The following is a 27,430-nucleotide window of genomic DNA, read 5'->3' on the forward strand; positions in this document are numbered from 1 at the left end:
ATTTTCTGCTTTTGTTTCCCTTGCCTCAGGAGGCATATCCATAAATATGTTGCTAAGGTCAATGTCCAAGAGATTGCTGCTTATCTTTTCTTTCAGGAGTTTTATGGTTTTGGATCTCATATTTAGGTCTTTACTCCATTTCAAATTTATTTTTTGGTATGATGTAGGTAAGCAGTCCAGCTTCATTGTTTTGTATGTAGCTGTCCAGTTTATCCAACCCTATGTATTGAAACAACTGTCTTTGCCCCATGTTATATTCTTGCCTCCTTTGTCATAAATTAATTGACCATATAGGAGTGGGGCTTATTTCTGGGCTCTCTATCCTGTTCCATTGATCTCTGTGGCTATTTTTATGCTAGTACCATACTGTTTTGATTACTATGGTCTTATATCTTGAAATCTGGGATTGTGATACCTCCAGTTTTGTTCTTCTCAAGATTGCTTTGGCTACTCCAGGTCTTTTGTGGTTCCACACGAATTTTGGGGTGGGTGGATGTGTAGTAGTATATAATTGTTGTGTTAATCTGCATTTCTCTGATGACTAAAGAAGTTAAGCATCTTTTCACATACTTACTGGCCGGATTCTTCTTTGATGAAGTGCTGTATAAGTCTTTGGTCCCTTCTTTCCCAGAGGAGATTTTTATTAGGATGCTTTTTCAATTCTTTCTTACCACATTATAGGCATTCTTGGCTATATTCTGGATATGAATTCTTTCTTTAAATCTATTGCAAATATTTTCTACTCTGGATTGTTTTCCCTTCTAGCAATAGTGTCTTTGATGAACAGAATTTAGTTTCAATGATACCCAATTTATCAATCTTTTCCTTTGTGTTTGGTGTTCCTTGAAGTTGATACCATTATTATCATCAACTGGTTTTTACAGAGAAGTTAATTGAGGTGCTTGGCACTGGAACTCTCGGGGCCAGGACTACAGTGAGGCAGGCCTAGGGCAGCGATGACTCAGGTCCCTACAAGTGTGCCCAGCATTTACAGGGCTCAGGCAGTGTCTCCTCATATTTTGAGCCCTGGATGCCTCACTTGCCTCAACCTAGGCCTGGCCCTACCAAGGTCTCGAATTACCTCCCTTCGTGTATCACCTTCCTGCAGCCTAGAGCAAAATAATTCTACTTGGGTTCTCCGAATTTGGAATTCAGTAGCCTGAAGTAAGTTTCATTTTACTGGCAAATGATCATCCTGCTCAGTCTACCAAACACGGTACGCGATGAAAGGTACCCAGGTCTCTGCTCTGCTTACCACGTTCTCAGTTTTCCTGAATAGGTGACTGAATTTGCTTCAGTCCCCTCAGAGTTTGAGACGCAGAAAGTGTCCCACGACTGACTTAAGAGAATTTCAGGAGCTTCCCAGGAACTTTCAAGAAATGTGGGGGCTCGCGTGTGAGGGGAGGAACAGACGCTCCCGGGGACCCCTGTGGACTGGATTCTAAGCCCGGCACCGGCGAAAACCTGGATCAAGGATCGCTGGGCCTGGGCGCGCGAGGAGTTATGCCCCCTTCCCCAAACCTCCTTTCCGAGTCTTCGCCCCAGCTCGGGCAGGGTGCAAACTGAAAGTGGAAAACCGCGGGGCCGCCGGCCGCCGAGCGAGCCTCCTACCCCGAGACAAGGTGAGTGGGAGGCGCTGGGTCGTTTCTGGCTGGAGTGCTACTTGGTGGGGACAGGGTCTTGATGCCCACAAATCAAAGGAGACTTCCTGGTGCGCACGGAAGCTGGGAAGCCGCCCGCCGGACTCGCAGCCGCAGGGCACCCCCTCTTTGCGCCCAGAAGGGAGTGCGTGCCAGAGAAAGACGGAGTTGTGCGCGGAAAAAGAAGCCGAGTCTGTTTTGGGAAACCTTGGGCAGCGCTTTCCGGAGACCGCCTGAGATTTAAAACTATCAGGGGCTGGAAAAGCACAGGTGGGAGGCCGGTGACGCGCCAGAGCCCCCGCAGGAGCCCGGGGAAGGCCCGCGGGTCCCCGCCGCCGGCAACTGGGGGGATTTCACGTCCCTCCCCTTTGCCGCGATCCTCCCAGCCCCGCCGGTTCCAGAGCCTCGCTCTGCCAGGTTGTGTTGAGAATTGCATCCTTCTTCCCCACATTTTCTCTGAGAATCACTTGTTGCTGGAATTGTGTGCAGAAGTGGTAGGGATTCTGACTGCCCAGCCATAGCGGGCATTGCGTATTTCATGGAGAAAATGCCCCGGGGGGAGCCCCAAGACCGGCAGGCTTTCGTTATCCATATGCAATCCGTTTCTTCGGTATTTTTCACCCGATTAGCGCCCTCATTTCGTGTAAGATGTAGAAATAACATCGATGTGATTTTCATTTCCTGGGCATCTTTTAATGATTCTTGAATATGTAGCAAATGTCACGCAAAAGGACTGTTTTCCTTAACATCACACCTCCCAACAGACTGCCCCCCTACTCGCTGCCACATCTCCCTAAAACGCGTGCGGTGACTTGGCTGGTTCATTTCATTTGCGGAGTGCTTGCGCTCTGGCTGGGTGTATGGCAAGTTGGTCTTCAGGACCTCATTCTCCTTGTATGCCCTTCCTTCCCTCCATATGAGACAACCCAGAAGCTCATGACCAATCTTGGGCTTGCTCGTGATGTCACACTACAACTAGGGCATTGTTTCTGGTCCACCCCGCGGTCTCTCAAAGGGAGGGGGCTTTCAGGTGGGTCCCAGCTATCCGCATCGAATAAGCAACCCAGGTATTTGCACACTAAAGTGGCAGACCCACCAATCTAGAAGCACCCTCACCTCAATTTCACAACTTTCTCCTGCTGTCTGCAAGCCACAAGCACTGTCCTAGCGTCAGAGGGTCATTAAGGTCAGCTCCATCTTTGATACTGCTGTAGTAACTCTTCCTTTGCGGGCTGCCTGCTAGATGGCAGTGTGTAACAGTGAATTAAATACACAGCCTTAACTGTTACTGTTACTATGGCTCATCTTTTATCCTTCACTTAAAAGAACTGTTTATCCTACAAACAGTACATTAAAGAAATTAAAACTAGGGTTAAATTTTGAAAATAAAGAACAAGAACATAGTTTGGACAAACAATAATGTTATTCACAGATGTGTAAGTATTGCTCAGATGCAGACATTTCCAACCCATGTTTAAATGCTTTCTAAATGTGGAATGTAAAGTGTTGATTTCAGTGGGAATGCAATACCTAATTCAATTACCAGCATTTCCCGATAAACATTATAGTGTTTCTTTTAAGATTTTGTTTATTTATTTGACAGAGAGAGAGAGACAGCGAGAGAGGGAACACAAGCAGGGGGAGTGGGAGAGGGAGAAGCAGGCTTCCCTCGGAGCAGGGAGCCCGATGTGGGGCTCGATCCCAGGACCCTGGGACCATGACCTGAGCCGAAGGCAGACGCTTAACAACTGAGCCACCCAGGCGCCCCCATTATAGTGTTTCCGAACATGGGTTGTTAAACATTAAAAAAAAATATATGTCTGTCTTTATTTACAGTGTTTTTAAGGTATTTATTTCTTTGAGAATAAAATTTGAGTTTTCAAAAGTTAATGCTGAATTACTAAAAAGGAGAATGAAGATAAAGTAACCCTAAACCTGTTATATAGAAATATTTCTTTATATTTACAGAACTATTGGTTTATGATGACTCAGACTATCTTAATGACTGTCTCTTTACTTGATTGGTCTTTCTTCTGTGGAGAGTTTTTGCTCCTGGACACTATTTGTGGGATCAGAGAGCTTCATTTTGGGATGAAGCCCCAGGAGATCCCCTGGTCCAGCCCTTTGTCTTTGGGCATGTGGAGTGTTAGCCACATTGTGTTGGTGTTATTTAACGGGTGCCTCACTCATGATTACATAAATGATCAAAGCAGATGAGGGATTTCAATTCACATCTTTCCGGTAGGAAGATTGTTACATCGTAACCAATAAACTCTTCTTCGAGAAAGAACAGTTACTAAGAAGACCTTCCAAGGAGAAAGATTGAGAAAGTCTTGCTCTTCGGAAGCTGACTAAGTTCTTGTTGTAATACAGAATCTTCACAATTTTGTGCCCTCACCTTTATTTAAAAAAACCTATTCCCTTTGAATGCTTCTATTTGAGGCTTCATGTCAGTCTTTTCTGTTTTTTGCTTTTTTTTGGTCTGGAAATGTTTTAAGTTAGTTTCTTCATTAAGTAGCAGCACTAAATGAAGTTATATTAGTACTACATAATTTGAATGCTTCAGCATGTCCAGAATTTAAGTGTTAAGAATGACATCACCTTTGGTTCTACAATAGAGATGTGAAGGTCTCGGGCTGCAAATTCTCCCCCACTCCCCACCATTAATCACCAGCCTGGCCTCACATGACTGCCAGTATCCCTTCATCTCTCCTTATTTATCTGTCTTACCTGAAATGTGTGCTTGGTGGAAGAGGATGACCTTCCCAGATAGAAATCTTCAACCCTAAGCACTCTAGTAAAAATAAATGCTTAGCAAAATATGAAGTGTTTTTAAAAAGAGTGAGGAAAGCGAACACCAATAAATGTCAATAAAGAAAATTGGATGAAAGTGGAAATGAACCACCATGCCATGTTCGCCATATGCCCAAGGAACAGGCACAGGCACTAAGGAAGTTTTCTGCAAATTAAGAGTATGTCAACTTTTTAATGTTCGACAAGTGTTTTATATGCATCCAATAAAGCAACTTCAGAAAGTTTCCTGAAATCTGCCAGCTTCCTGCATTCTTTCCACTGCTGTGATAGAAACAAGCACAATGATATGGACCTAGATCTCCCAACTTGGCATTGGGAGGGGTAAGGCTGGCCAAAGCAGGTGGCCTGGAGAGTCTAGGAGAACGGCTGGGCTAGTGAAGGAGGTGTGGATGTGCTAGGTAAGGACTAGAGCACAGAACAGGAAGCTACACTCCAGGAAGAGTCGGAACAAAGGCTGTGTGTGGAGGAAGCTGGAGAAGTAGGGTAGGGTACAGGGAGTCTTGTTTTCGGAGCTGATGCATTTGATCTTAATCTTGAAATCTGTGGGAAACCATTGATGGATCGTAATCAGAGGAGAGAGATCCAGTTTACATCCCAGAAACAACTCTACAGTCAAGTGGAGAGTGCAAAGGGTCAGACTGGTAGGAACACCAGTTGTCAGGCTTTTGGAGAAACCAAATAGGAATGAAAGAGGAGTGTTGATGAGGACAAGTAGTTGAAGGGAGTGGTTGAAAAGCTCCTGGAGAGTTGTCCAAAGGCCCTTAGACCTTCCCACCAGCCTGCCATCATCTGTCTTTCTCAGGACAGTCCTGTTTAAGGGATATTGTGAGTATTTATACGTTATAAAATGAAAACATACTTTGGGGGAGTCAAACCTACTTGAGAAATTACACCTTGGTGGGTATAATTTAAGCTTGGTAATTAGATACATTCCTTTTAAAGACTCTCCCTGGTCTAACCTTAAGCTCTGTTTAGACAGTCAGCGGCTTATTAACTCAATTGACCCACCAATGACTAGGGGAGAGATGATCAAAAGAGCCTTCCCAGAGTTCCCAGCCTCTGCCTCACCTCTTCCCCTTGCCCTGGGGACAGGAAGGGAGAGACAGAGACACATAAAGTGTCAGGGTCAGAAAACCCCATGCGTCTCCCAGGGTTACCTTCTCATTTTATACTCAGAGATGCAGGGCAGAAATCCTCTTCCGAGTCCCGTTTCTGAGACCCTTAACCTATGCCTTGGACTGGCACTGCGAGGCTGAAATCTGAAGCGGGCATCCTCAGACTGCTAATGTGCCCTAAGACCCCTCCTCTGTCCATTTTAACTCAAAACAAGGTGGAGAAATTTGAAATTATTTTAGGGTGAAGGTATTGCTGGTTTTGATGGACTAGCGCTTGCAGGAGTGTGAGCGAGTCACGCTCAGCTTCAGATCCCGCTCTGGGCAGCAGATGGCCAGCCCCAGGCAGTGCACGCAAGCCGAAAAATGCATTTCAGAAGCTCAGCTCTAGGGTCAAGAGGGTTGGTTAGCGAGCGTCCGTTTCAGAAGTTCCCTACCATGGTTGTCTGAACAAGCACACATTGCTTCATCCGGGAATGGAGTGTTCTGGGGCACCTTCTTGGCGGACTCTGAGATTCACCCTGCGGGCAGTGATGAAACAGGAGGGAGCTTTCCTCCTGGAGCCCCATTGCATGGTGCTTACTGACTTTTGCCACGCTCTCTGCAAGTCCATCTGTCCCACCAGTGGGGGCACTGGTGACTGGATGACAAGCTCCTGGGTAATTGATACCACATATTAGATTGATGTGCCCCAACGTCTGGTTGATAGCTGCATGCTATAAATTGTAGTACCATCTACACTAACCGGCTCTGTTCTTTAGAGTAGTGGTGGGCATTTAACCACAGCTCAGTCCCTGAGACCTCACTATACCTCTGGCTTTGTGGGTATAAGCTAAATTGAGAGTCTTTGGATGAAAGGGAATTTGTAACCTTAAATTCCTCTGTCATAGTTCATACAGCCATGTCAAGACTTAAAAAGGCCCTACCTAGGACAGACCCTAGGACAGCATTGTGGTAGCTGTAAAAATACCCCAAACTATATCTTCCCATTCTCACCCTATCTTTTTTTTTTATGATTTAAACAAAAAAATTTTTTTTGTTTGTTTGTGAGAGAGAGAAAGAGAGACAGAGAGCATGAGAGGGAGGAGGGTCAGAGGGAGAAGCAGACTCCCTGCTGAGTAGGGAGCCCGATGTGGGACTCGATCCAGGGACTCCAGGATCATGACCTGAGCCGAAGGCAGTCGCTTAACCAACTGAGCCACCCAGACGCCCCTCTCACCCTATCTTTTGTTTTCCTTTATTACTGACCCTCTTTGACTCCTAACAAGTGGTCCTATTTCCTCCATCTCTTTTCTTTCCCATGAGCCTGAAGAGAGGTGACCTGATTTCTAGACCCACTTCAACCTATAGAAACTATGATCTTGGGCAAATCACTTAAACTCGCTGAGGCTTGGTTTCCTTATTGGTGGGAACTAAGAATAAAATCTACCTTGCTTACTTTACAAAGTGGTTATCAATAGGATTGAGTGGAGTGATAGATGTTAAAATCTTCTGAAGAAGATAGAATTTTATACCCACTTAAGGTGGTAATAATTCATTACCTAATCTGGGTTACATTAATTCTAGCTACAATAAATAGCCTTTGCATATAAAACAGAAATTGGATCATCTTCCTGTAATGCAAGGGAAAGAAATAATGACAGTGAACGTTTATTCTTTATTGTGATGAAACCGAACCTTACAAAGATTTAGTAACTTGTCCAAATTTATATTATGTGTAAATGACAGAGCCAGGATTGAAACCCTAAGTGCTAGCTCCACATTTTAGGTAGTTCATAGCTACTAACATCAACTGAGTAGAGGGAAGGCAATTTTCAGGTTCTTACAGATTTTTGTTACTATTTTCTCTGGTATACCGGCCGACCGAGAGCGATTTTATACAGGTTTTTTTCTCTGATGAAGGCAAATAATCTGTGTTAGTATTATTGGGTGGGAATTTTATAGTCTTAGTGTTAAAAAAAATATACAAGAATGCATGAACCTCAGAGTCTAATTAGTTTCTGGTTGTAGTCCTTATAAAGTTGTAGTGTTGGATAAATTAATCTACTTTTTTCAAATTGGGTTTTCTCATCCTTAAAAATGAGGACAGCAATTTTTCCTTCATAGAGTTGTGGGAGGATTGAATGATCTCATGCAAGCTGAACACTTAGGAAGGGCCTCGCTTACAATAGGTCACTCAACAAATATTAGTGATCTCCTTTACTTTGGCAAAGTGAGCGTGTCTCCTTTTGAAGTTCCAGTGGATGGGGCAGCAACATACTTTATAGGATTCAGCTTCGTTTTACACTTAAAATATGATAAAAATTATAATGAATATTTATTTATTTTTATTTTTATTTTTTTAAAGATTTTATTTATTTATTTGAGAGACAGAGAATGAGAGAGAACACATGAGAGGGGATAGGGTCAGAGGGCAAAGCAGACTCCCTGCTGAGCAGGGAGCCCGATGCGGGACTCGATCCCGGGACTCCAGGATCATGACCTGAGCCGAAGGCAGTCACTTAACCAGCTGCGCCACCCAGGCGCCCTATAATGAATATTTAAAAATAAGATAGCAAATAGTTATTGGACATTTATGTACCACACTCTGAATAAGTAATCTTTAGTAATCTCATCTCATATAATTCTCAATAACTTCCTGATTAGGCACCCTTATTATCTACATTTTGGAAATCGAGATATTGAGAGGCTAGGTTAAACCAGCTGGGAGTTGAGATTTGAATCCTGGCAGGCTGATTCTAGAGCTGTTCTCTTAGTTACTGTGGATTGCAAGAGTTCCATAGGGAAAAGAGGAAAAACACATAATCGGTGATTTCTGAAACCAAGAGTCATTTTGTTGCTGAAGGACTTACCCTGGACTTAAAGTAAATCAAGGTAGATGCACGGGAAGGGAGTACACCTTTAAGGTTAATGTTTTTAACCAGAATTCTACATCATTTTTATATTTCTAATTATACCTTTAATGCTGTATCTGGGAGATGTACAATCAGATCTTAGAACCAGATATTTGGGGTACTATAAAACAGGTTCAGGAATGTTGATCCTTGCTCTGTTCTGAAACTCCACAGGGTCATTTGACCGAGACATTTGACTGCATAGAGTCCTGGGAATAAAAGGCATTGTTTGGAACTCTTTAGTTCATTTTTAAAACTTTTTGAAAAGATCATACATTTCAGACAGATGGAAATCTTATTTCAGAACTTCCAGAGAATCGTATTGTTCACACACCCCGCTGCTTTGTTACACTTGCCATAAAAGACTGAATAAATATATCAATAACCAGAATTCCTTATGTTATGGTGGAAGTTGTTTTCCTTAGGGAAAATTTGCGTCAGTTGATCATGATCTATCTTCAAACCAAGCCTGAACTTTTATTTATTTTCTCCTTAAATTTTACAGGAGTGGGTGGATAATTTTGGGAATTTTTTTTTCATTTTTATTTTTAGAGAGAGGGAGAGAACACACACGGGGGAGGTAGACTGCGCTCAGTGTGGAGCCCAACACAGGGCTTGGTCTCACAACCCTGAGATGGTGACCTGAGCCGAAACCAAGAGTCAGAAGCTTAACCAACCAAGCCACTCAGGTTCCCCAATCATGGTAATTTCTATTCCACTTTTCTACGCCTTTGAAACCTAAGTAGAAGAGAATGAATACATGTATGTGACTTGTGGAATTCAATCTTCTGATGGCAGAGAAAATTAAGTGGAAACAGAATTTTAGACTCAGGACCTAATTGTAGACCTGTCGCAGTCCTCTAATGGGCTGTGTGACCTTGACCAAGTCACTTTACCTCTCTGATTTTGGTTTCCTTATCTAGGAGTGAGGTATCTCAGATCTCAAAGGTTCCTTTTAGTTTTAAAGTGTGAGGTTTCTATGTGATAACCCTGAAAGACTACATTTATTAAATCTTCTGCACTATGGCTAAAAAATTATTCATTTGTTACAGAATTTTTTGATGCCTTCTGGTTTGAAGAATCTCCAGCTGCTCTGTTGATAGATTAAGAAGACTGCATACTGTTCCCGCTCGATGCCAAGCCAGGACCTTGCAGAACCTGGGATCTCAGTCCTTCATGGAAACCAGATCCCAGCAGGAATGACAGTGGAAGAAATTTGTACCCAGATGGTTCCTCCACGTGAAGTTGTCTTGGGCTGTGGGGCGACTCGAGAACACCTGGTAACCAGGCTAGCCCTCTGTCAGTCACCCAGGGCCGGGCAGCATGGTGTGGATTCAGAGGAGGAAGCTTTTGGCATCTTGCCTATGCATCTCAGCCTCCGTCTTTCTGCTTGTCACACTCCAGGTAGCAAGAATTTGGGTTGCTTAGTGTCGATTGCTGAGCCATTCCAACCTTCCCACCCTCAACCCACCCCTGTTCTCTCCAAGTACTTTACTTTTTGCTTAATCTCTCAGGATTGGGGAGTTTTCTGTCTAAGGCAGGGGAAATACTCTTTTTGTCAATAGATAAAACTGAGGTTTAGTGAGTGGGTGTCAGGTAGAGACAAAATCAGTGAGTAAGGGGTCAATTTATGACTCTTGTAGGGTCCTGGTTCTAGAAAAAGAGAAAGTAGAGCTCCGTCTGTCTTACTGGGTCAAATGTAGATGGATTTCTCAAAGCCCCCTATCACGATGACTTGTGAAAGATGGCATTCTTGAAGAAGCCGTGTGTATTCTAAGAATAAGCACATCCATTCTGTGGAACACAAGCATCCGCATTAATACATTTGTCATTCTTTTTTTTTTTTTTAAAGATTTTATTTATTTATTCGACACAGAGAGAGAGATTACAAGTAGGTAGACAGGCAGGTAGAGGGAGAGGGAGAAGCAGACTGCCCCCTGAGCAGGGAGCCCGATGTGGACTCGATCTCAGGATCCTGGGATCATGACCTGAGCCGAAGGCAGACGCTTAACTGACTGAGCCACCCAGGCATCCCTGAATGTGGGTGTTTGAACTGCAGCATTTTTTAGTCTTGCCATCTATTTCATTTTGTCGGTGATTCTGAAGTTCATTACTGATTTCAAATTAAAGTAAAAATGATACAGCAATAGAAAAAGTATAGATACGAATTCAGATATAGTTTGGACCCATTCAAACACCACCTGTCCATTTGGAAATCCAAAAGACTTCTAAAGATTATTTGTGGATGTGAGCAGTTCAGCTGTGGGGCTGATGGAAACAGAGGTGTTCTCTGGGCTTTTTCCTCTTGATCAAGATTGAATGAGATAATGCATATAAAAGTACTTTGGCAGACAGGCTGGTGCTGGACTTGTGCCACCTTCTGCTGCCAGATCAGGATTCTGGTTGGAGGAAATACTTGACTCCCTCTTCGTCTGTCTTGAGGGTGTCCGGGCTTGTGCGGGAGGGGCTGGAGTTCTCTACTCTCTGTGGGAAGTTACCAGAGCTTTGATCTTACCAGACAATTACTTTGGCACTTTTTTCAGTTATGAGGAATGGCTGTGTCGAAGCTAAGAGCTTTCCTTTTTTTCTAAGATTTTTTTTTTTTGTATTTATATATTTGAGAGAGCAAGAGAGAGAACGAGCAGGGGGGAGCAGCAGAGGGAGAGGGAGAAGCAGGCTCCCCGCTGAGCAGGGAGCCCGATGCAGGACTCGATTCCAGGACCCTGGGATCATGACCTGAGCCGAAGGCAGATGCTTAACCGACTAAACCATGCAGGCGTCCCTAAGAGCTTTTCTTTTGATGTCAGAAGACATTGCCATGTTTTTGGTATGCATGTCATTTCTGAGCTTCCATCACCTGTGGGGAATCGCTGTCCATCTGTGTCCGCTCTGCCCGCCCTGCTCTCTAGACTCTTATTACTGATGGCCTAGCTATCCAGTGACCCAGACCATCCTAAAAGAAAGAAAGAAACATGGTTTTACATGGAGGGGAGCCCAGTACTCATGGTAGACTTCACTTGATGCCGCAGTAGAAATTATTAGAAATAGAAGATTTGTGTTATGACTCCTTTAACTGTAATAAAAAGAAACCAGTTGGTGATTTATAACGAAATCTCCCTAGAATGCAGTCTCGAGTAAGAGCCAGATAATAGCCCTGACTCTCACGGGTTTCATTAAGAGACAGAAGTATTTCCGGGTACTCTATATGCCGACGAAATGCAGAAATGTAGCTGGCATGTGTTTAGTAGAATTAAGCATGCTTGTTGATAAATATTTTGCCAGCACCCTAATCTTTGGAACTTGTGGGTATGTAAATTCACGTGGCAGAAGGGCTCTTGCAGATGGGATTAAGGTGAGACACTTCGAGATGAGGAGATTATCCAGAATTACCAGTGTGGGCCCAGTGTCATCACATGAGTCCTTAGAGGAGAAGAGTCTTCCCTGGCTGTGGTCAGACAGAGATGTGACAGCAGAATAAGCATCAGAGAGAGGCAACATTGCTGGCTTTGACGATGGAGAAAGGGTGGTGAGCCAAGCGATGGGTGTCTCTAAAAGATAGGAAAGCAAGAAAATGGATTCTCGAGAGCTTCCAGAGAAGAATGTAACCCTGCTGACGCCTTGCTTTTAGCCTAGTGAGACTCAGGTCAGACTTCTCACCTCCAGGACTATGCAATAATAAATGTGTTGGTTACTTTCTTCTTCTTCTTCTTCTTCTTCTTCTTCTTTTTTAATTTATTTACATTTTAGAGAGACAACGGGGGGAGGGGCAGAGGGAGAGAGAATCTCAAGCAGACTCCTCACTGAGTGTGGGGCCCAATGCGGGGCTCAATCCCAAGACCCCGAGATCATAACCCCGAGATCACGATCTGAGTAGAAATCAAGAGTTGGATGCTCAACCAAATGAGCCACCCAAGCACCCCAATAAATGTGTTGTTTTCAGTTGCTGAGTTTGTGGTGATTTGTTCTAGCTGCAATAGAAAACTAAAACGAGGCTTCATCATCAAGATGAATGGGAGACGTGCAAGAGGCAATGAAACCATCTGGCTCTGTAATACTTGTCTTCTCTTTTAGGTAGTGGTTGAACTGGGAAAATTTGAAAGGAAGAAGTTTAAAAATTCCGATTTACCAGATGGACAGGCAAAGATGGAAGAGGAGTCTGCACATCTCTATCCACTGCCTAGGAAAGAAGCACTGACCTTGAATAGGAAAACCCAACTGGAAACTGATAGCTACCCCATCATGCTCTGGTGGTCCCCACTGACCGGGGAGACTGGAAGGCTCGGCCAATGCGGGACAGATGCGTGTTTCTTCACCATCAACCGGACCTTCCTACATCATCCCATGACCAAAGCATTCCTCTTCTATGGTAAGTAGGGCATTTGCCTGTCTCCCATGGCTTGCTGACATCCTACTCCAAAGCTGACTTACTGCTTACCTCCAGGGAAGAGAAGGTGGAGCTCCCCTTGGACACGTGGGACATGCCTGATTTCCTTTGCATTTGTTCTGTGAGAGGCCTGAGCATTTAGCAGATACAAGAAGTAAACAAGCTTCACCCACATAAAGGTGGTTGGCTGGCCCCTTGGTAATTCTGGAAGAGAAGGGATATTTCCTCTCGCCCTTTCACAATTGGATACTGTGCTTACTGAATTTGGTATTTAGGGAATTGGGTATTGATTCTATTGCTGATATTGATTCAGAATGTCACCTGCGATAATAAGCCAGGAGATTTTGATGACCTTAACAAATGTTTAATTGGACATTAGCTAAGCACAGTGTTCTTTATTTCGTTAGAGTAATCAGCAATAAAAATAAAAATATTGTTCAGCACTGGCTGAACAATATCGAGAGTAAGTTGGTATTCATCACTTCCTGAGGCTGATTATATGTCCTGCTGGGATTGAGGGCAACCAAACCCAGCAAGGGGAATTAGCAAGCTGCCAGGGGTGGCAGGAAATACAGAGCTCCTGGGGATGAGTGGAGGGGGCAAGAGGGTAAAGATGAGCCAACTCGACCAAATATAGGCAAGGTTGATCAGTTAGGAAGTCAGTGGAAGCCAATCTGCTTTAGAGTGGTGTAAATGTGTATCTGTATTTGTGTGTGTGTGTGTGAGAGAGAGAGAGAGAGAGAGGAGAGAGAGGGAGACTTCCACACTCTTCCTTTAGAGATTGGGCTGGGGTCTCTGCCTGAAACCACTAAGAGAGTCTGGTCTCCCCTTGCGTAGGCCAGAAGCAGCCATCACATCGCTGCTGTACGCCCTTGCCAAGTGTAGCTATTGATTTTTTTAAAAGATTTTATTTATTTATTTGACAGAGAGAGACACAGCGAGAGAGGGAACACAAGCAGGGGGAGTGAGGGAGGGAGAAGCAGGCTTCCCGCCGAGCAAGGACCCCGATGTGGGGCTCGATCCCAAGACCCTGGGATCATGACCTGAGCCGAAGGCAGACGCTTAGCGACAGAGCCACCCAGGCACCCCATAGCTACTGATTTTAATAGTGAGACATTTCTTTGAGAAATCTGATGCTACTCCAGGGCAAACAGGCTATGGGGGAAAAGTCATCTTAGTATATGACATGGCTCACTGAGACGACATAATGATGTCAACACTGATTACTAATCTATCTAAAATGATACAACTTTTGAGGAAGGTTCTGGGAGTGAGAAATTGAGTGGGGTGGGCAGGGGTGAGGGAGAGTTGAATATTCATCTTCTGTAGAAAGAATCAATATATACTGTCTAAAACTGACAAGTCAAGAAGTAAAATCTAAGCATGTTATTTGGGAATACTGGAGGTCTATGTGCATGTATAACATGTTAAAAAGTTTTGTTTAGGGGCGCCTAGGTGGCTCAGTCATTTTGGCATCTGTCATGATTCCAGAGTTCTGGGATCGAGCCCCTGGTCAGGCTCCCTGCTCAGCAGAGAGTCTGCTTCTCCCTCTGCCCCTTTACCCACTTGTGCTCTCTCTCTCTCTCGCTCGCTCCCTCAAATAAATAAAATCTTTTTTTTTTTTTAAAGTTTTGTTTGAAAGGCCGCCACCGTGATATGACCACTTTGGATATTGGTCTGGCAATATCAGTCAACATAAATTCATACCAGATCATCCCACTGCTAGGCATGGAGCCTCACGAAATCTCACACATGCACATGGATTGCTTATTGCATTGTTTGTCCTAAGTAAGGTTTTTAAAATCACCTAAATGTCCAGCGAGAGAAAAATGGTCAAATGAAGTGTGATATATATAAATTCAATGTGACACTACACAACAGTGGAAATGGAGCTCCTGGAGCTCCAAGCATCCAACATTGATAGACCTTGGAAATCATGTAAGAGGAAAAGCAAGTTAGAGAGCTAAGACAGAAAGTTAACACATCCTGTCTCCCCGAGATTCCTGACCTGCTCCAGTCTCCAGTTCTTGCCCTTTTTGCTGGGTACACAGGTGCTGTCCTGGCTCGCTGTTGTTCTGGGGGTTCCCTATGCCTTACTCTTGTGTTATCTCCCTGCTTCTTCTTCCTCTTCCTCTTCCTCCTCCTCTCCTTCCTCTTCCCCTTCCTCTTCCTCTTCCTCTTCTTCTTCTTCAGACTTATTTATTAGAGAGAGAGAGAACATGGGGGAAAGATTGTGGGGGGAGAGGGAGAGTATCCCAAGCAGACTCCCCACTGAGTGGGGAGCCCGATGCAGGGCTCAATCTCATGACCCCGAGACCATGAGCCGAGCTAAAATCAAGAGTCTGATGCTTAACTGACTGAGCCACCCAGGCACCCTTCCTGTTTCTTTTATGCCTTATTTTTCTCTTTCTTGGTTTATACTTTTGTTTCAGTGTGTTCTGAAGGTAAGTCTTCAGAGACTTTGTATGTGTGAAAATGTGTTCATTTTACCCTTACCTTCATTCATGGTTTGGCTCAGCATAGAATTCTAGGTGGGAAATGCTTTTCTTTCTGAATTTGAAAGACATTTTCCCTCTGTCTTCTAGCTTCTGCTGTTCTTGCTGGGCAATCCAAAGCTATTTTGATTCCCTCTCCTTTGTATTCTGTTCCCCTCTCCCTTCTCTGGAAAAATATCAAATATTCTCTTATTCACCGGTTTGGAAATTTAGTAATGATGCTTTGGTGTGGGTCTCTTTCCTTTTATTGAGGTGGGTACTAAAATATCGGATTGCCAGGAAGCCTACAAAGCAGTATTTAGCTTAGTGACTTTTCCAGGACTCACAGATCTATAGGTTCATGCACTTAATTTTATCAGCACACCAAGACTCGATTCTTCTTTCAGAGATGGACTTACCTCCAACCCAGTTCCCAGGAGACTGATGCGTTAACTGGAATGCTTCTGGCTTGATCTTCCTATCTCAGGTTTTGTTACTCTCCAGCTCCTGAAACCATCCGTGACTCTCATTGAGATCTAAATATATGCCATTTTATTTTATTTTATTTTTTTATTTTTTAAAGATTTTATTTATTTATTTGACAGAGAGATAGAGAGAGAACACGAGTAGGCATAGTGGCAGGCAGAGGGAGAGGGAGAAGTAGGCCTCCCCGCTGAGCAGGGAGCCCAGTGCGGGACTCGATCCCAGGACCCTGGGATCATGACCTGAGCCGAAGGCAGACGCTTAACCAACTGAGCCACCCAGGTGCCCTATGCCATTTTTATTACCCTGGCATTCAAGGCCCTGAAATCTGAATCCAGCCTGTCTTCTAAACTTCTAACCACTGTGATTCTATCAACCAAACCCTAGGTTTAAGAATCAAACTGCAGTAGTCACCATTTTAAGCAGAAGCCACAAATGTACTAATTTACTGCCACTGTTTATTCAGTTTCTGAGTCCTAGATTGTCCTTTCTATATGTGTCTTGTCAAACAATCTCCTGAATGCCCACCATTTGTTTGGCAACATGGATGAATAATGTAGCATCTAATGTCACAGATTATTATCTTGAGACAAAGATATAACCTGGCAGAAATGCAGTTCTAAGTGTACCATAACAGAAGTGTCAGTAAATCTTGTGGAATTTCAAAGAAGGGAGAGAGAACATATGATTGGAGGAGTCAGGAAAGGCTTTGTAAGACCGCCTTCATAAAACAGGAGAAATTCGAAATGTTGAGGGATAACGGAATTGGATTGGGTTGAGATTGGAGGACATGTCGGGATGAGGGATGGCGTGAATGTGAGCAGAGAAGTAGAAAGTTATGGGTAATATTTGAGGTACAGCAGGGCTGTAGCAGAGTTCTGGGTAAGAGAGAGATGGAGATTGAATGGTATATTGGGACCAGAACGAGGAGCACTTGAACGTTGGCTTAAGATTTTGCATCACATTGGAGAATGTTATCAGGGAACCCCTGAGAGTTGAATGGCCTTTTAAAAGCCAACTCAGAACACTGTGAACCACTCCGGATTCCCTCCCATCAGATGCAGCCTCTACGGTGTGCCAGGCACAATGCCAATCCTGAGGAATAAATAAGATAAATGAGGTAACTAGGCATTTGGTTTTGTTCTGTGTGATCTTCTCTTCCTTCACGGAGTGGAAAGTTTTGAGGATAGGGCAACGTCCGTTCATCTTTGTACCTCCTCTACCCCTTATATCTAGCACCTTATCCTTGGTAGGCGCTCAGGAAATCTTCACAGAGAGTCAAGCCAAAAAGGATGCAGGAGTCTAACCTTCTCTTCACCAAGGTAACAAGACTGAGGCCCTGGAAGGTGAGGGATGTGCCAAGATTGCACTGGGGTCAGCAGAAGAGTGGGACTGAGAGCCAACGGGCCCTCACACTTGGTTCATCCATCGCTCTTTTTTCTGTACCACATTTGAATGTATACTCATGAGTATAATTAAACCTGGATATTTGGATTTGGGAATTGCTTAAGATGTGTGGTTTTTAGCTGGCTGAATTAGAGATTCAGTTCATTAAGGAGGTCTGTTGAGCAAAATAGAATGAAGACACCACACGTTTCTGTCTGAGGGCTCCGCAAATTCTAATTAAGTAGGTCACTCACAACTGCGCCTGGGTCTCTGCCGCAGCAGGATTGAAAAAGAAAAGGCAGGGAAAATGATGCTCGTGTCAAAAGCTGACCTAATTTAGCCAAATGGAAACTTGGAGGATTATGTAACCTCGAAGCTATTGTAAACCAGAATATTTTTGAGTTTTCTTGTTTCCTTTGTAGCCTACTTTCTTTTTCTTCTTCCTAGATATGAGTTATTTACTTAATACGAACACTGTGAATACTGTGTCTGGTTTGAGCCATTTGAGAAATGCAAATCTTCAGCTTCATTAACAATTCTCTGAAATGAAAACAAAGCAGTCACAAGTGAATAAAGTGGTTTTTTTTTAAAACCCAAAGTCCAAGGGTTATGGGAGTCTTCGAAACTGTCACTGTAGTGATTTCTAACACAACTCTGGGTTTTTAGACAGTTCTCTTGAAAGATGTCTCTCCGAAGGACGGGTTGGAGTCAGCCTTGACGAGAATGGGCTTAGTTAGAACAGGGGAACTGCTTATGTTTTAGGTGAGCTTCTCAACAGAGGTTTTAGTAAACAGAGGCACGTGGAGATAAAGAAAACAAGGAGGCTCCTGAAATATTTTACCCCCTTAGGAATGTGGGATGAGCACACCTTGATGAAGTCTGGAGGTTATGAAGAGGAAGGACATCAGGTTGGCCCTCCTCAAAGGACAGCTCCAGTCCAGCTCTCTGGGACTGAGTGCTGACTGCTTGCCGGGAGCTCCAGTACCTCCACCCTCGTGGTAGGCTCCATGTTCCCCCTACCGCTTCCTTGAACATGATCTCATTGCCTTCTCAAAACAGCCTCATAGGTGGGCATTCTATCTTTTTTTGATGAAGAAGGAAGTAAAGCACGGCATGAAAAGGCTTGTCTTCGGTTACCTGTGTGGGTGGTAGGAACCAGAACTTTCTCCTCATGGACAAGGCATGAGAAAATATAGTCCAGATTATATTTCCAGCCTCGGAGAAGACATAGAGTAAAGGAATCATTAGAAATGGGTGGTATCATTCCGGAAGACTAATTCAAGAACTGGAGTTACAAGGAAGGTCTTTAGCAGAGGAAGAGAAAAAGTTTCTGTTATAAGCCATCTACAGCTTACCAGTTCCCAGAGCGTTGTAATGAAATACATTTAGAATGAATGATAGCAAACCCGTTGGGATTTCACTGCCGTTATCATTGCCCACTCTGCCAGGCACCAAAGAGATACTCTCCATGTATTCTGTTATTTAAAATCATCATAACACTATGTAGTTGACTGGGTATTATTACCATTTTAGAGATGGGGAAACAGGCTCAGAGAATGTAAGTGACTTGCCCAAGGTCACACAGATGGAAGGTGCCTGATCATGTACCCAAATCGGAATATCTGATTCTAGAACTCAAACTCTGTTTACTAATATTTTACCACACTGTCTACACCAGAGGCTACGAGCCTGCACAACAGATCCATCATCTTTCTCCTTTGGAAATGCTAGTTCATCAGTGAACTCTGTTACCAGCCATCTCTCCATGTTCTGGGTTTTGTGCACAGGTTTACTCTTTTGTTTACTCATTCCCCTTCAGACATTTCATTCGTTCGTTCATTCATTCATTCATTCAAAGCCTGACGATGACCAAGCATGAGTTATGGAATGAGATCAACATGAGTGTGTTTCTCACTGTGCTTTAAAGCCTTATTCAGGGGGCTAATTTTCACCATCCCTAACTGGAAAGTCTGGCAGATCTCCAGCCTTTGTGCTCACTCAGAAGCAATGGACGATTTTATGGTCACTTTACGTTGCAAGTGCAGTTTCAAGCTTAGTAAGTGGCATGTTCAGTCCCAGGTAGAATCCCATCCCGACTCTGAATGTGCCTGGGTAACATTTGCTGTGTTCGCCAGCTTGGAGCTCTTTTCATGCCGCAAGCCCACTGCCCCGGGCAAGGGACTTGTATTCTTTCTGCTCTCTACCCTCTGCTTGCTCCCTCTCCCCCCATCACAAGCTGCTTTTGGGAGCTCAGTGGAGGTGCAGTGAGGACAGGGAGGAGAATTAAGGAGATAGGACATTTCTTACTTGGCTGCGTGGCTTCATATCTTCTGAACCAGGCAGATGGTTTGAGCCGGTGTCCTTGAGTGGGTCGGGCAGAGGATGAAGTATACTTTTTCTATTCTGGGGCATTTGCATGCCATTTGGAGTTTGCCTGTTGGACTTTTACAGTTTCCTTTCTCAGGAAGCTGCGTCTCTACTCTGCGTAGTCAGATGGCTTCCCAGCTCCTGGCACCCTTCAGAACACATCCAGCTTCTTTCTGCTGAGGTCTCTTTGTTCCTTGTAGGGCTCTCGTAGGAGGACCCGAGGCTGCCGACTGGCTCCCCACATGTGTCAAGGGAAGTATCACCCACCTCTTGCTTTGGCTGGCTTTGGGATCATGGGCAGGTCACGTCCTCTCACCCTCTAGATTTTCCTAGGGAGATGGGTCAGGAGAGCCCATCCCTGGTCCACAGTCCTCGGCTGCCTCCTCAGGCGTGAGGTAGGCACTAGTCCTCTGTCTCTAAGTTACAAGAACATATTACATATTTCAGAGTTCTCCGGGCAGGCCTGTGGAAGCAGGGGGTTCAGAGCAGGGCACGAGTGCTCGCCATAGAAACACTTCAATAAGTGTCCCCCACAGGCTGTTCTCTCTCATCCTTTGCTGTATTCTTGGCCTTGTTATGGAATCCAAGAATCCTAAAAGAGGTTCTCCTTCATTCCATGCATAAATTCGGTGAGTGGGGACAAGGATGGGTTCTGTCTCACAATTACTTTGTATCTCAGGATGTGTCCTATTGGTTCTATTCGGACATGAAGTTGTACGGGGTTTCTGCAGAGCGGCACCGTTTGCCAGTCCCCTTGCCATGCCCTGGAGAAGCACAGAAAACAGACAAGTTTGGTTTCACATGAGTATATCACAGTTGATGTGCTAACAGCCTTGATGGATTTCCTTATATGGCTATAACCCACTTCATGAGTGACACATCTGTGAACCATGCTCAGGGCTAGAGATTTCTGCTGATCTCATCCATTACATGTTAGTTCTTAGTAACTTTTGTCTCCAGAGGTTGAACTTCTTTTGGGCTCTGTGCATTGAATTAGTAGCTAATTGTTCTTAATAGCTTGCCAGATTAAGACTTATTTGGGAGGGGGCGCCTGCCTTCGGCCCAGGTCATGATCCCAGGGTCCTGGGATCAAGCCCCGCATCGGGCTCCCTGCTCGGCGGGAAGCCTGCTTCTCCCTCTCCCACTCCCCCTGCTTGTGTTCCCTCTCTCGCTGTGTCTCTCTCTGTCAAATAAATAAATAAAATCTTTAAAAAAAAAAAAAGACTTATTTGGGAGATGGGAAGGAGATGGACTTAACTGGACTGTGTGGGCAGTAATGAAGTTGAACATGAAAAGAAGCTCATAATAACTAGGTGATAGATTGTATATTATATTATATACAATATATGTATACATATGTATATGTGTTTATCTGTCCACATATATATATTTTTGCTGTAATCAAACCTCTTATTTTATTTATTTATTTTTAAAAAGATTTTATTTATTTATTTTGAGAGAGAGAGCAACTCACAAGCAGGGGGAGACACAGAGGGAGAGGGAGAGAGAGAATCTCAAGCAGACTCCCCACTGAGCACAGAGCCTGTCATGGGGCTCGATCTCCCAACCCTGAGATCATGCTCTGAGCCAAACCCAAGAGTTGGGCGCTCAACCAACTGAGCACTCAGGCGCCCCAAACCTCTTATTGTATTTTTTAATTTTTTAAAAAGATTTTATTTATTTATTTGCCAGAGAGAGACGGCAGGGGTAGGGGCAGAGGCAGAGGAAGAAGCAGGGAGCCTGATGCGGGTCTCGATCCCAGGACCCTGGGATCATGACCTGAGCCGAAGGTAGACGGTTAACCAACTGAGTCACCCAGGTACCCCAAACCTCTTATTTTAGATAGACATCTTATTTTGACTTACATAACTATTTGTGTGGTACTTTACAGAGGGTGAACCCAGTGGCAGGGCTCTGCTCAGACCCTCAGTGATGTCTCCTCTAGTTAGAATTCCAGGTCCTTACTGTGGCCTCTGAGACTGCGGGCTCTGCCCCGCTGGGTTCTTCAGGCTCACCGTGCTCTCTCCTCTCCACCCTGAGCTGCTCGCAGTCCCTCCTCACACACCGGGGAAGCCTTGCCAGCCTCAGGACCTGTCACTTGCTCTTTCTCTCCCTGGGATGCGCTCTCCTGGCTTGTTCCTTCCCACCAGTCGGGTGTCTGTGAGTGGTCCTTCCTCAGAAAGGCCTCTTTCCTCGCTTCGTTCTGGAGCAGTGCTCCCCTTCCCACACCACTTTATTTTCTCTTCATGGCACCCATCACCCCTGAAGTTGGCTTACTTGTCTGGGGCAAATTATCAGCTGTCTCTCCACGTTGGAATGTAAGTACGGGAAGACCAGGAGCTTTGTTTTGTTCGCTTCTGTCTTCCCACGACCTAGAACAGTGCCTGGCCCCTGGCAGGCTTCAGGGAGCCTTGTTGAATGAATGAGTTAGTGAAACTGGCCTGATCTCCTCATGTAGAGATGGGGAGGAAATGAGAACTTTGGTTTTTTGTTTTGTTTTGTTTAAGATTTATCCATTTAGGGGCGCCTGGGTGGCTCAATTGTTAAGCGTCTGCTTTCGGCTCAGGTCATGGTCTCAGGGTCCTGGGACCAAGCCCCGCATCCAGCTCCCTGCTCAGCAGGAAGCCTACTTCTCCCTCTCCTGCTCCCCCAGCTTGTGTTCCTTCTCTTGCTGTTTCTTTCTCTGTCAAATAAATAAATAAAATCTTAAAAAAAAAAAGATTTATCCATTTATTTTAGAGAGAATGCGCATGTGCATGCAGGAAGGCGGGGAGGGGCAGGGGGAGAGAATCCTCAAGCAGACACCCCACGAGGGCATAGCCCGATGGTGGGGCTCAGTCTCACATTTCATGAGATCAGGACTTGAGCCGAATCCAAGAGTCCCACTCAACCAACCGAGCCACCCAGGCACCCCAGAGAGCATTGGTATTTTTACCTTCACTGGGTCTTGAGATATTACATAACTTACCCACACTGTGCCTGGCATTCTTTTTTTGAATGTGTTCATTAGACCCTATGATTAACATGCTGTTTTATTTAAATTATGTTTTATCAGTTTTTTTCGTGTCCACGGCTGAACGAAACTTTCTGGTACAAGGCTTATTTCAAAGAAACAGCAGACTCGGTCCTCACTTTCTAGTTCCTAGAAGCAATCACTTTTGGCTGTTTTAGCTATTTTCTTAGAACCATGTTATTTCCTAATTTTGTAATCAGGAGGAAGAACACTCACTCTGGCTGCCTGCAGCTCGGGACACACGGCGTGAATGCCACACGCCTGATCCCGCACTGCAGCAAGTTAGCGTGGTCACTTGGGGGACAGGCGTGTTGTAACTTTTATCACGTCATTCGGGTATGATTGATTCTTACCTTGACTAGATCAGATCTGGCAGCCAGGGTTAACAGCAAGGGAATAGCAGTCATGAGAACAGAGGCATTCAGTCCTATTAATGCCCAGTGTTCAGGTGTCAAGGTCGTTGGTTGGAAAGTGAAAGTTTCAAACCAGGATCTCCACTCACACTTGGGCTTTTTCAATGGGAGTTGTGACAGTTTGTTTTGTTTTGTTTTTGATCATTCATGTAATATAATGTGTGGGTCATTCTTTCAACTCCTGTCAAATTTGTTTGCATCTCTGGAAAGTTTCCTTTAAGTAATGCTGGAACCGATGGAGAACCAAACCCAAATTCTCTGCCACTTAGATTTCTAAAACTTGAGAGTTTATGACCTTACTTATTTAGCTGTAGATGAGTGGTTTCCAAACACAGCTCACCCTAAGGTCATGGGTGAACAAACAAACAAAACCCTAACTCCGTGGGCTCTACTTTCGACATACTCAGAATCTCTTGTCCTGAAGACTTGTAATCTGCAAGGTATATTGTCAGATCGGCTTAAGAGGCGTTTTATAGGGCTTTGGGAAGGTGTGGGAAGAGTTGGCCGGAGATTTGGAAACAAAAGAAAACAGATTTTTAAGAAAGAAAATGTAATGATAACACACTGGTTTGGCTCAGCAGTAAATAATATTTGTACCTGCAATAATGAAAGCATGGATATATACATAATCAAAAATGGATGAGGAGGGCGCCTGGGTGGCTCAGTTGGTTGAGCGACTGCCCTCGGCTCAGGTCATGATCCTGGAGTCCTGGGATCGAGTCCCGCATCGGGCTCCCTGCTCGGCAGGGAGTCTGCTTGTCCCTCTCCTGCTCCCCCCTCTTGTGCTCTCTCTCTCACTCTCTCTCTCAAATAAATAAATAAAATCTTAAAAAAAAAATGGATGAGGAGTCAGAAGGGAGGTGAGTGAGGGGATGGGTTAAGTAGGTGATGGGGTTGAAGGAGTGCACTTGTGATGAGCACCGTGTGATGTATGAAGTGTTGAATCACTATATTGTACACCTGAAACTAACATAACACTGTATGTTAACTAACTGGAATTTGAATAAAAACTTTATAAAAAAAGAAAAAAGATGGAAGAGGAGGGAAGACAAATATGTGGGGGAAGGGTGATCTAGGTGAGTTCAATTTACATCTTCCATAGCAGGAAGATAGTAAGGTATTATCTAAAACTGAAAAATCAAGAAATAGCATGTTAAGCATGTTATTTGGCTGTTTTTGAAGTGTGAATAGAGAAGAAACACCTGAAAGAATAGGAGTGGTGACTTCTGGCATGTGGCAAGGGGGTATGGGTGTGGGGCAGGACACCTCTATCTGGTGTTAATGGCCTGATAAAAGGCCTGTCTCACTTTTAAAGCTATATGCAGGTATTAATTTGGTATAAATAAAAATTTAAATAACAAAGATATTTTGTCTCAGGAGAGAGTTAAGTGCAAGGACAGTAAGAACAGTTATTAATAAATTATCCAATTCCTAGACATTTTGCTTTATTGGGATGCCTTTGGGAAGAGTGTTAATTATGTAAAGACATTAATATTTCTTCTAGCTAATGTATTCATTTCCTTCCATGAAAAAATTACATATTAATATTACTTGATTTTCATCCTTTCCACATAGAAGGATAAATCAACTGAATTTTGCTAGATTTCGTTTGGTGTAAGGACAGAGGCTTTAGTGAGCCTCATAATGTTTAGTTTTGAGGGTTGTTCAGGCAGGACGGGAATCCTCTTGGCCTTGTTTCTGACCTAGCCTCCCTCTTCTTTTAAACCCTCTCTGTTCTTTTGGTAGCGTGTGGTTATATAGAGATTAAAGAAAGAGCAAAAGGGCTGAAAATCTGAAAGCATTTCCCAGACCAACCTTACAAATCTGGAAGGAAGCACAGAAGTAAATAGGGCCAGAGCCCAGCACTTTCCTTCTGGCAGACATGAGGATGCGGTGGACAGATCTCATGACTGCAGCTTCAGCAATTTGGGCTGACGAACGGGTTGGCCCCGATCCAGTTCTGGGCAAATTCTCTGACACCGGGAAACCCTCCGAGACAAGCTGGCAGCTCCCGTCTGCAAAACAGCCAACCAGTGCTCATAGGCACCCCAAATAAAACCATGCAGCTTTCACTGATGTGTGCTCTTTGCTCTTAAAAATTAAAAAGCAGGGGCGCCTGGGTGGCTCAGTTGGTTAAGCAACTGCCTTCAGCTCAGGTCATGATCCTGGAGTCCCGGGATCAAGTCCTGCATCTGGCTCCCTGCTCAGCAGGGAGTCTGCTTCTCCCTCTGACCCTCCTCCCTCTCATGCTCTCTCTCTCTTATTCTTTCTCTCAAATAAATAAATAAAATCTTTTAAAAAATAAAAATTAAAAAACAAACAAACAAAAAAAACAAACTGAAGAGAGTATGGCAGACCCTTTGTTTTCACTGATTTTACACGCACATTTTGGTCCACCCCATCTAGAGCATTCTAAGGTGTAGATTGAGTGTCCTGGCCTTCGAGAGAGCAGGTGCTAGGGAGCGTCCCATGCCTGAGGGACAAGAACCGCCAGCGTCCATCTCTCAGCTGGCTTCGTGTTGCATATGCTGGAGATCTCTTGAAATATTAAAAATTTCTGTATTCGTGAAAAAGTAACCTCTCTGAAGGAAGTAAACTGCTAGTGCTGATAAGGAAAGTGAAGACAAAGCAGTGTTTTAAGAAACCGTGGTTATTGGGCAGCAGATAGCTATCTAGGTAGATCAAAGAGTAGAGCACTAGACTAATTTACAGTTTGGATCTGTGTGAAATGGTCCACCTGATGCCATGTTTTGAGGACATTGTATGCTACCATATGTGTGGTTTGGGAGAATTTGAGAATGTCTCAGGATGTATGCCCTGCTGGTGTCAGGGTCTGCTCCTCATTCATTTATATAAGAAACATTTAATTTTTTATTATTATTTTTTAAGATTTTATTTTTATTTATTTGAGAGAGAGCGAGAGTGAGAGAACACGAGCAGGAGGAGGGGCAGAGGGAGAAGCAGATTCCCTGCTGAGCAAGGAGCAATGTGGGGCTTCATTCCAGGATCCTGGGATCATGACTTGAGCTGAAGGCTCTGATCTGGCTGAGCCACCCAGGCGCCGCATTTAAGAAACCTTTATTATATGCATAGCCCTCTGCGGGGTGCTGGGGTTATAGTGGTAAACACAGCAGGCTCTGCCCGTGGAGCTTATGAAATATGTAAATAGGATGCTACCAGCTAGGGATGAGCATTTTGGCTTTAGACAGAGTAACTGGGGAGGCCTCTATGAGGACATGACATTTGAGCCTGAGAACTGAAACATGGGAGGAGACAAACCTGTGTACAAAGTGGAGGGAATTAATTTCAGGTCGAGGGAGCAGCTGATGCATAGGAGAGCGGGAAGCAGTCTGATGGGAGGCAGGGTCAGAAAGAAGGTTGCTGTGGCAGAAGCACCAGGGTGCGAAGGGGGAGCATAGGAGATGAGATTTGAGGGGCAGACACACTCCTGTGATAAAGAGCTCCAATAGACAGAGTTAAAGGTCTGGATATAGTCTAAGTGCAATGGGAAAATGCCAGAAGGTTTTAAGCAGAATTGCTATGATCTGATTTTGGTTTTCTTCTCTTCTGATTGATGTTTTAAAAAGATCCCTGATGGCTTCTCCATGGAGAATGGATTGGACAGTGAAGGTGGAAGTGAGGCACAGTTTCCATTAAAGAAGTGAAAATCATGGTGCTCTGGATTAGGGTGGGAGGTAGTGGAGAAAGAAATGGGTAGATTTGAGATGTGCTTTGGAGATAGAATGGATGTCTTGATGTCTTAGCGGTATCTATTTTTATATACACAGGTGTCCAAAGAGAAAAATTAACTGTGCTTTTTCATTTAACTCGTTGGCCTTTCAGACACTTAGTTCAACCTCACGTTATCAACTTACCACAACCATGATGCAGAAACAGCATAAATGCAGCTATTCATTTCCTTCCTGATGGGTAAAAACAATATGTCGTAAATCATTGATCACTAAATATTTTGCTTCCACGGACACATAAATATTTAACCCTCAAGGTTATTGACATGTTCATATTTTACTTTCCTGAGTACAGACATCTAAATTTGATATCCTGATCATTGGTAACTATACTTTTTTTAGTCGCACGCGAAGAGCCGTGTTTAACCCGTAGTCCTATAATTCACTGCCAAATACATTGACATTTGTTTACTGATGAAGCCTTTGGCATTTAGTCAGAAAATCTAGCAGAAAAACATCCATTTTATATGGATCATTCCACACTCTTCCCCCTCCCCGACCCCACGCCCCCCACGAGTCTTTTGAATCACCTGGAAACGTTAAAAGAAAAATACAGCATTTTGTTTCTCATCCTAGACCAAATCAACATCTCTGGAAATGAGGTCCAGGAATCTGTGTTCCTTATCAAACTTCCCAAGAAGTAGCGATGTAGCTAGTCTTGGGGGTGGGGGTGGGGGTATTGGGAACAGCTCTGAGATGGT

General features: G+C 44.2%; 1 protein-coding gene across 1 annotated transcript in view; it reads left to right on the plus strand.

The window, feature by feature from the left end:
• Nucleotides 1-1,297: 1,297 nt before the first annotated feature.
• The window catches only part of FUT10 (fucosyltransferase 10), a 73,951-nt gene continuing 47,818 nt past the window's right edge, over nucleotides 1,298-27,430 (plus strand). Inside the window, exons 1-3 of the mRNA XM_035004067.1 lie at nucleotides 1,298-1,622; nucleotides 9,513-9,864; nucleotides 12,532-12,826. Of these exons, the coding sequence (XP_034859958.1) occupies nucleotides 9,784-9,864; nucleotides 12,532-12,826 (376 nt within the window). The 5' untranslated portion in view covers nucleotides 1,298-1,622; nucleotides 9,513-9,783. The remainder of the gene's footprint in view (nucleotides 1,623-9,512; nucleotides 9,865-12,531; nucleotides 12,827-27,430) is intronic.

This window comes from Mirounga leonina, unplaced genomic scaffold (assembly GCF_011800145.1).
Source record: "Mirounga leonina isolate KUSES-001 unplaced genomic scaffold, KU_Mleo_1.0 Mir_128, whole genome shotgun sequence".
Lineage (NCBI taxonomy): Eukaryota > Metazoa > Chordata > Mammalia > Carnivora > Phocidae > Mirounga > Mirounga leonina.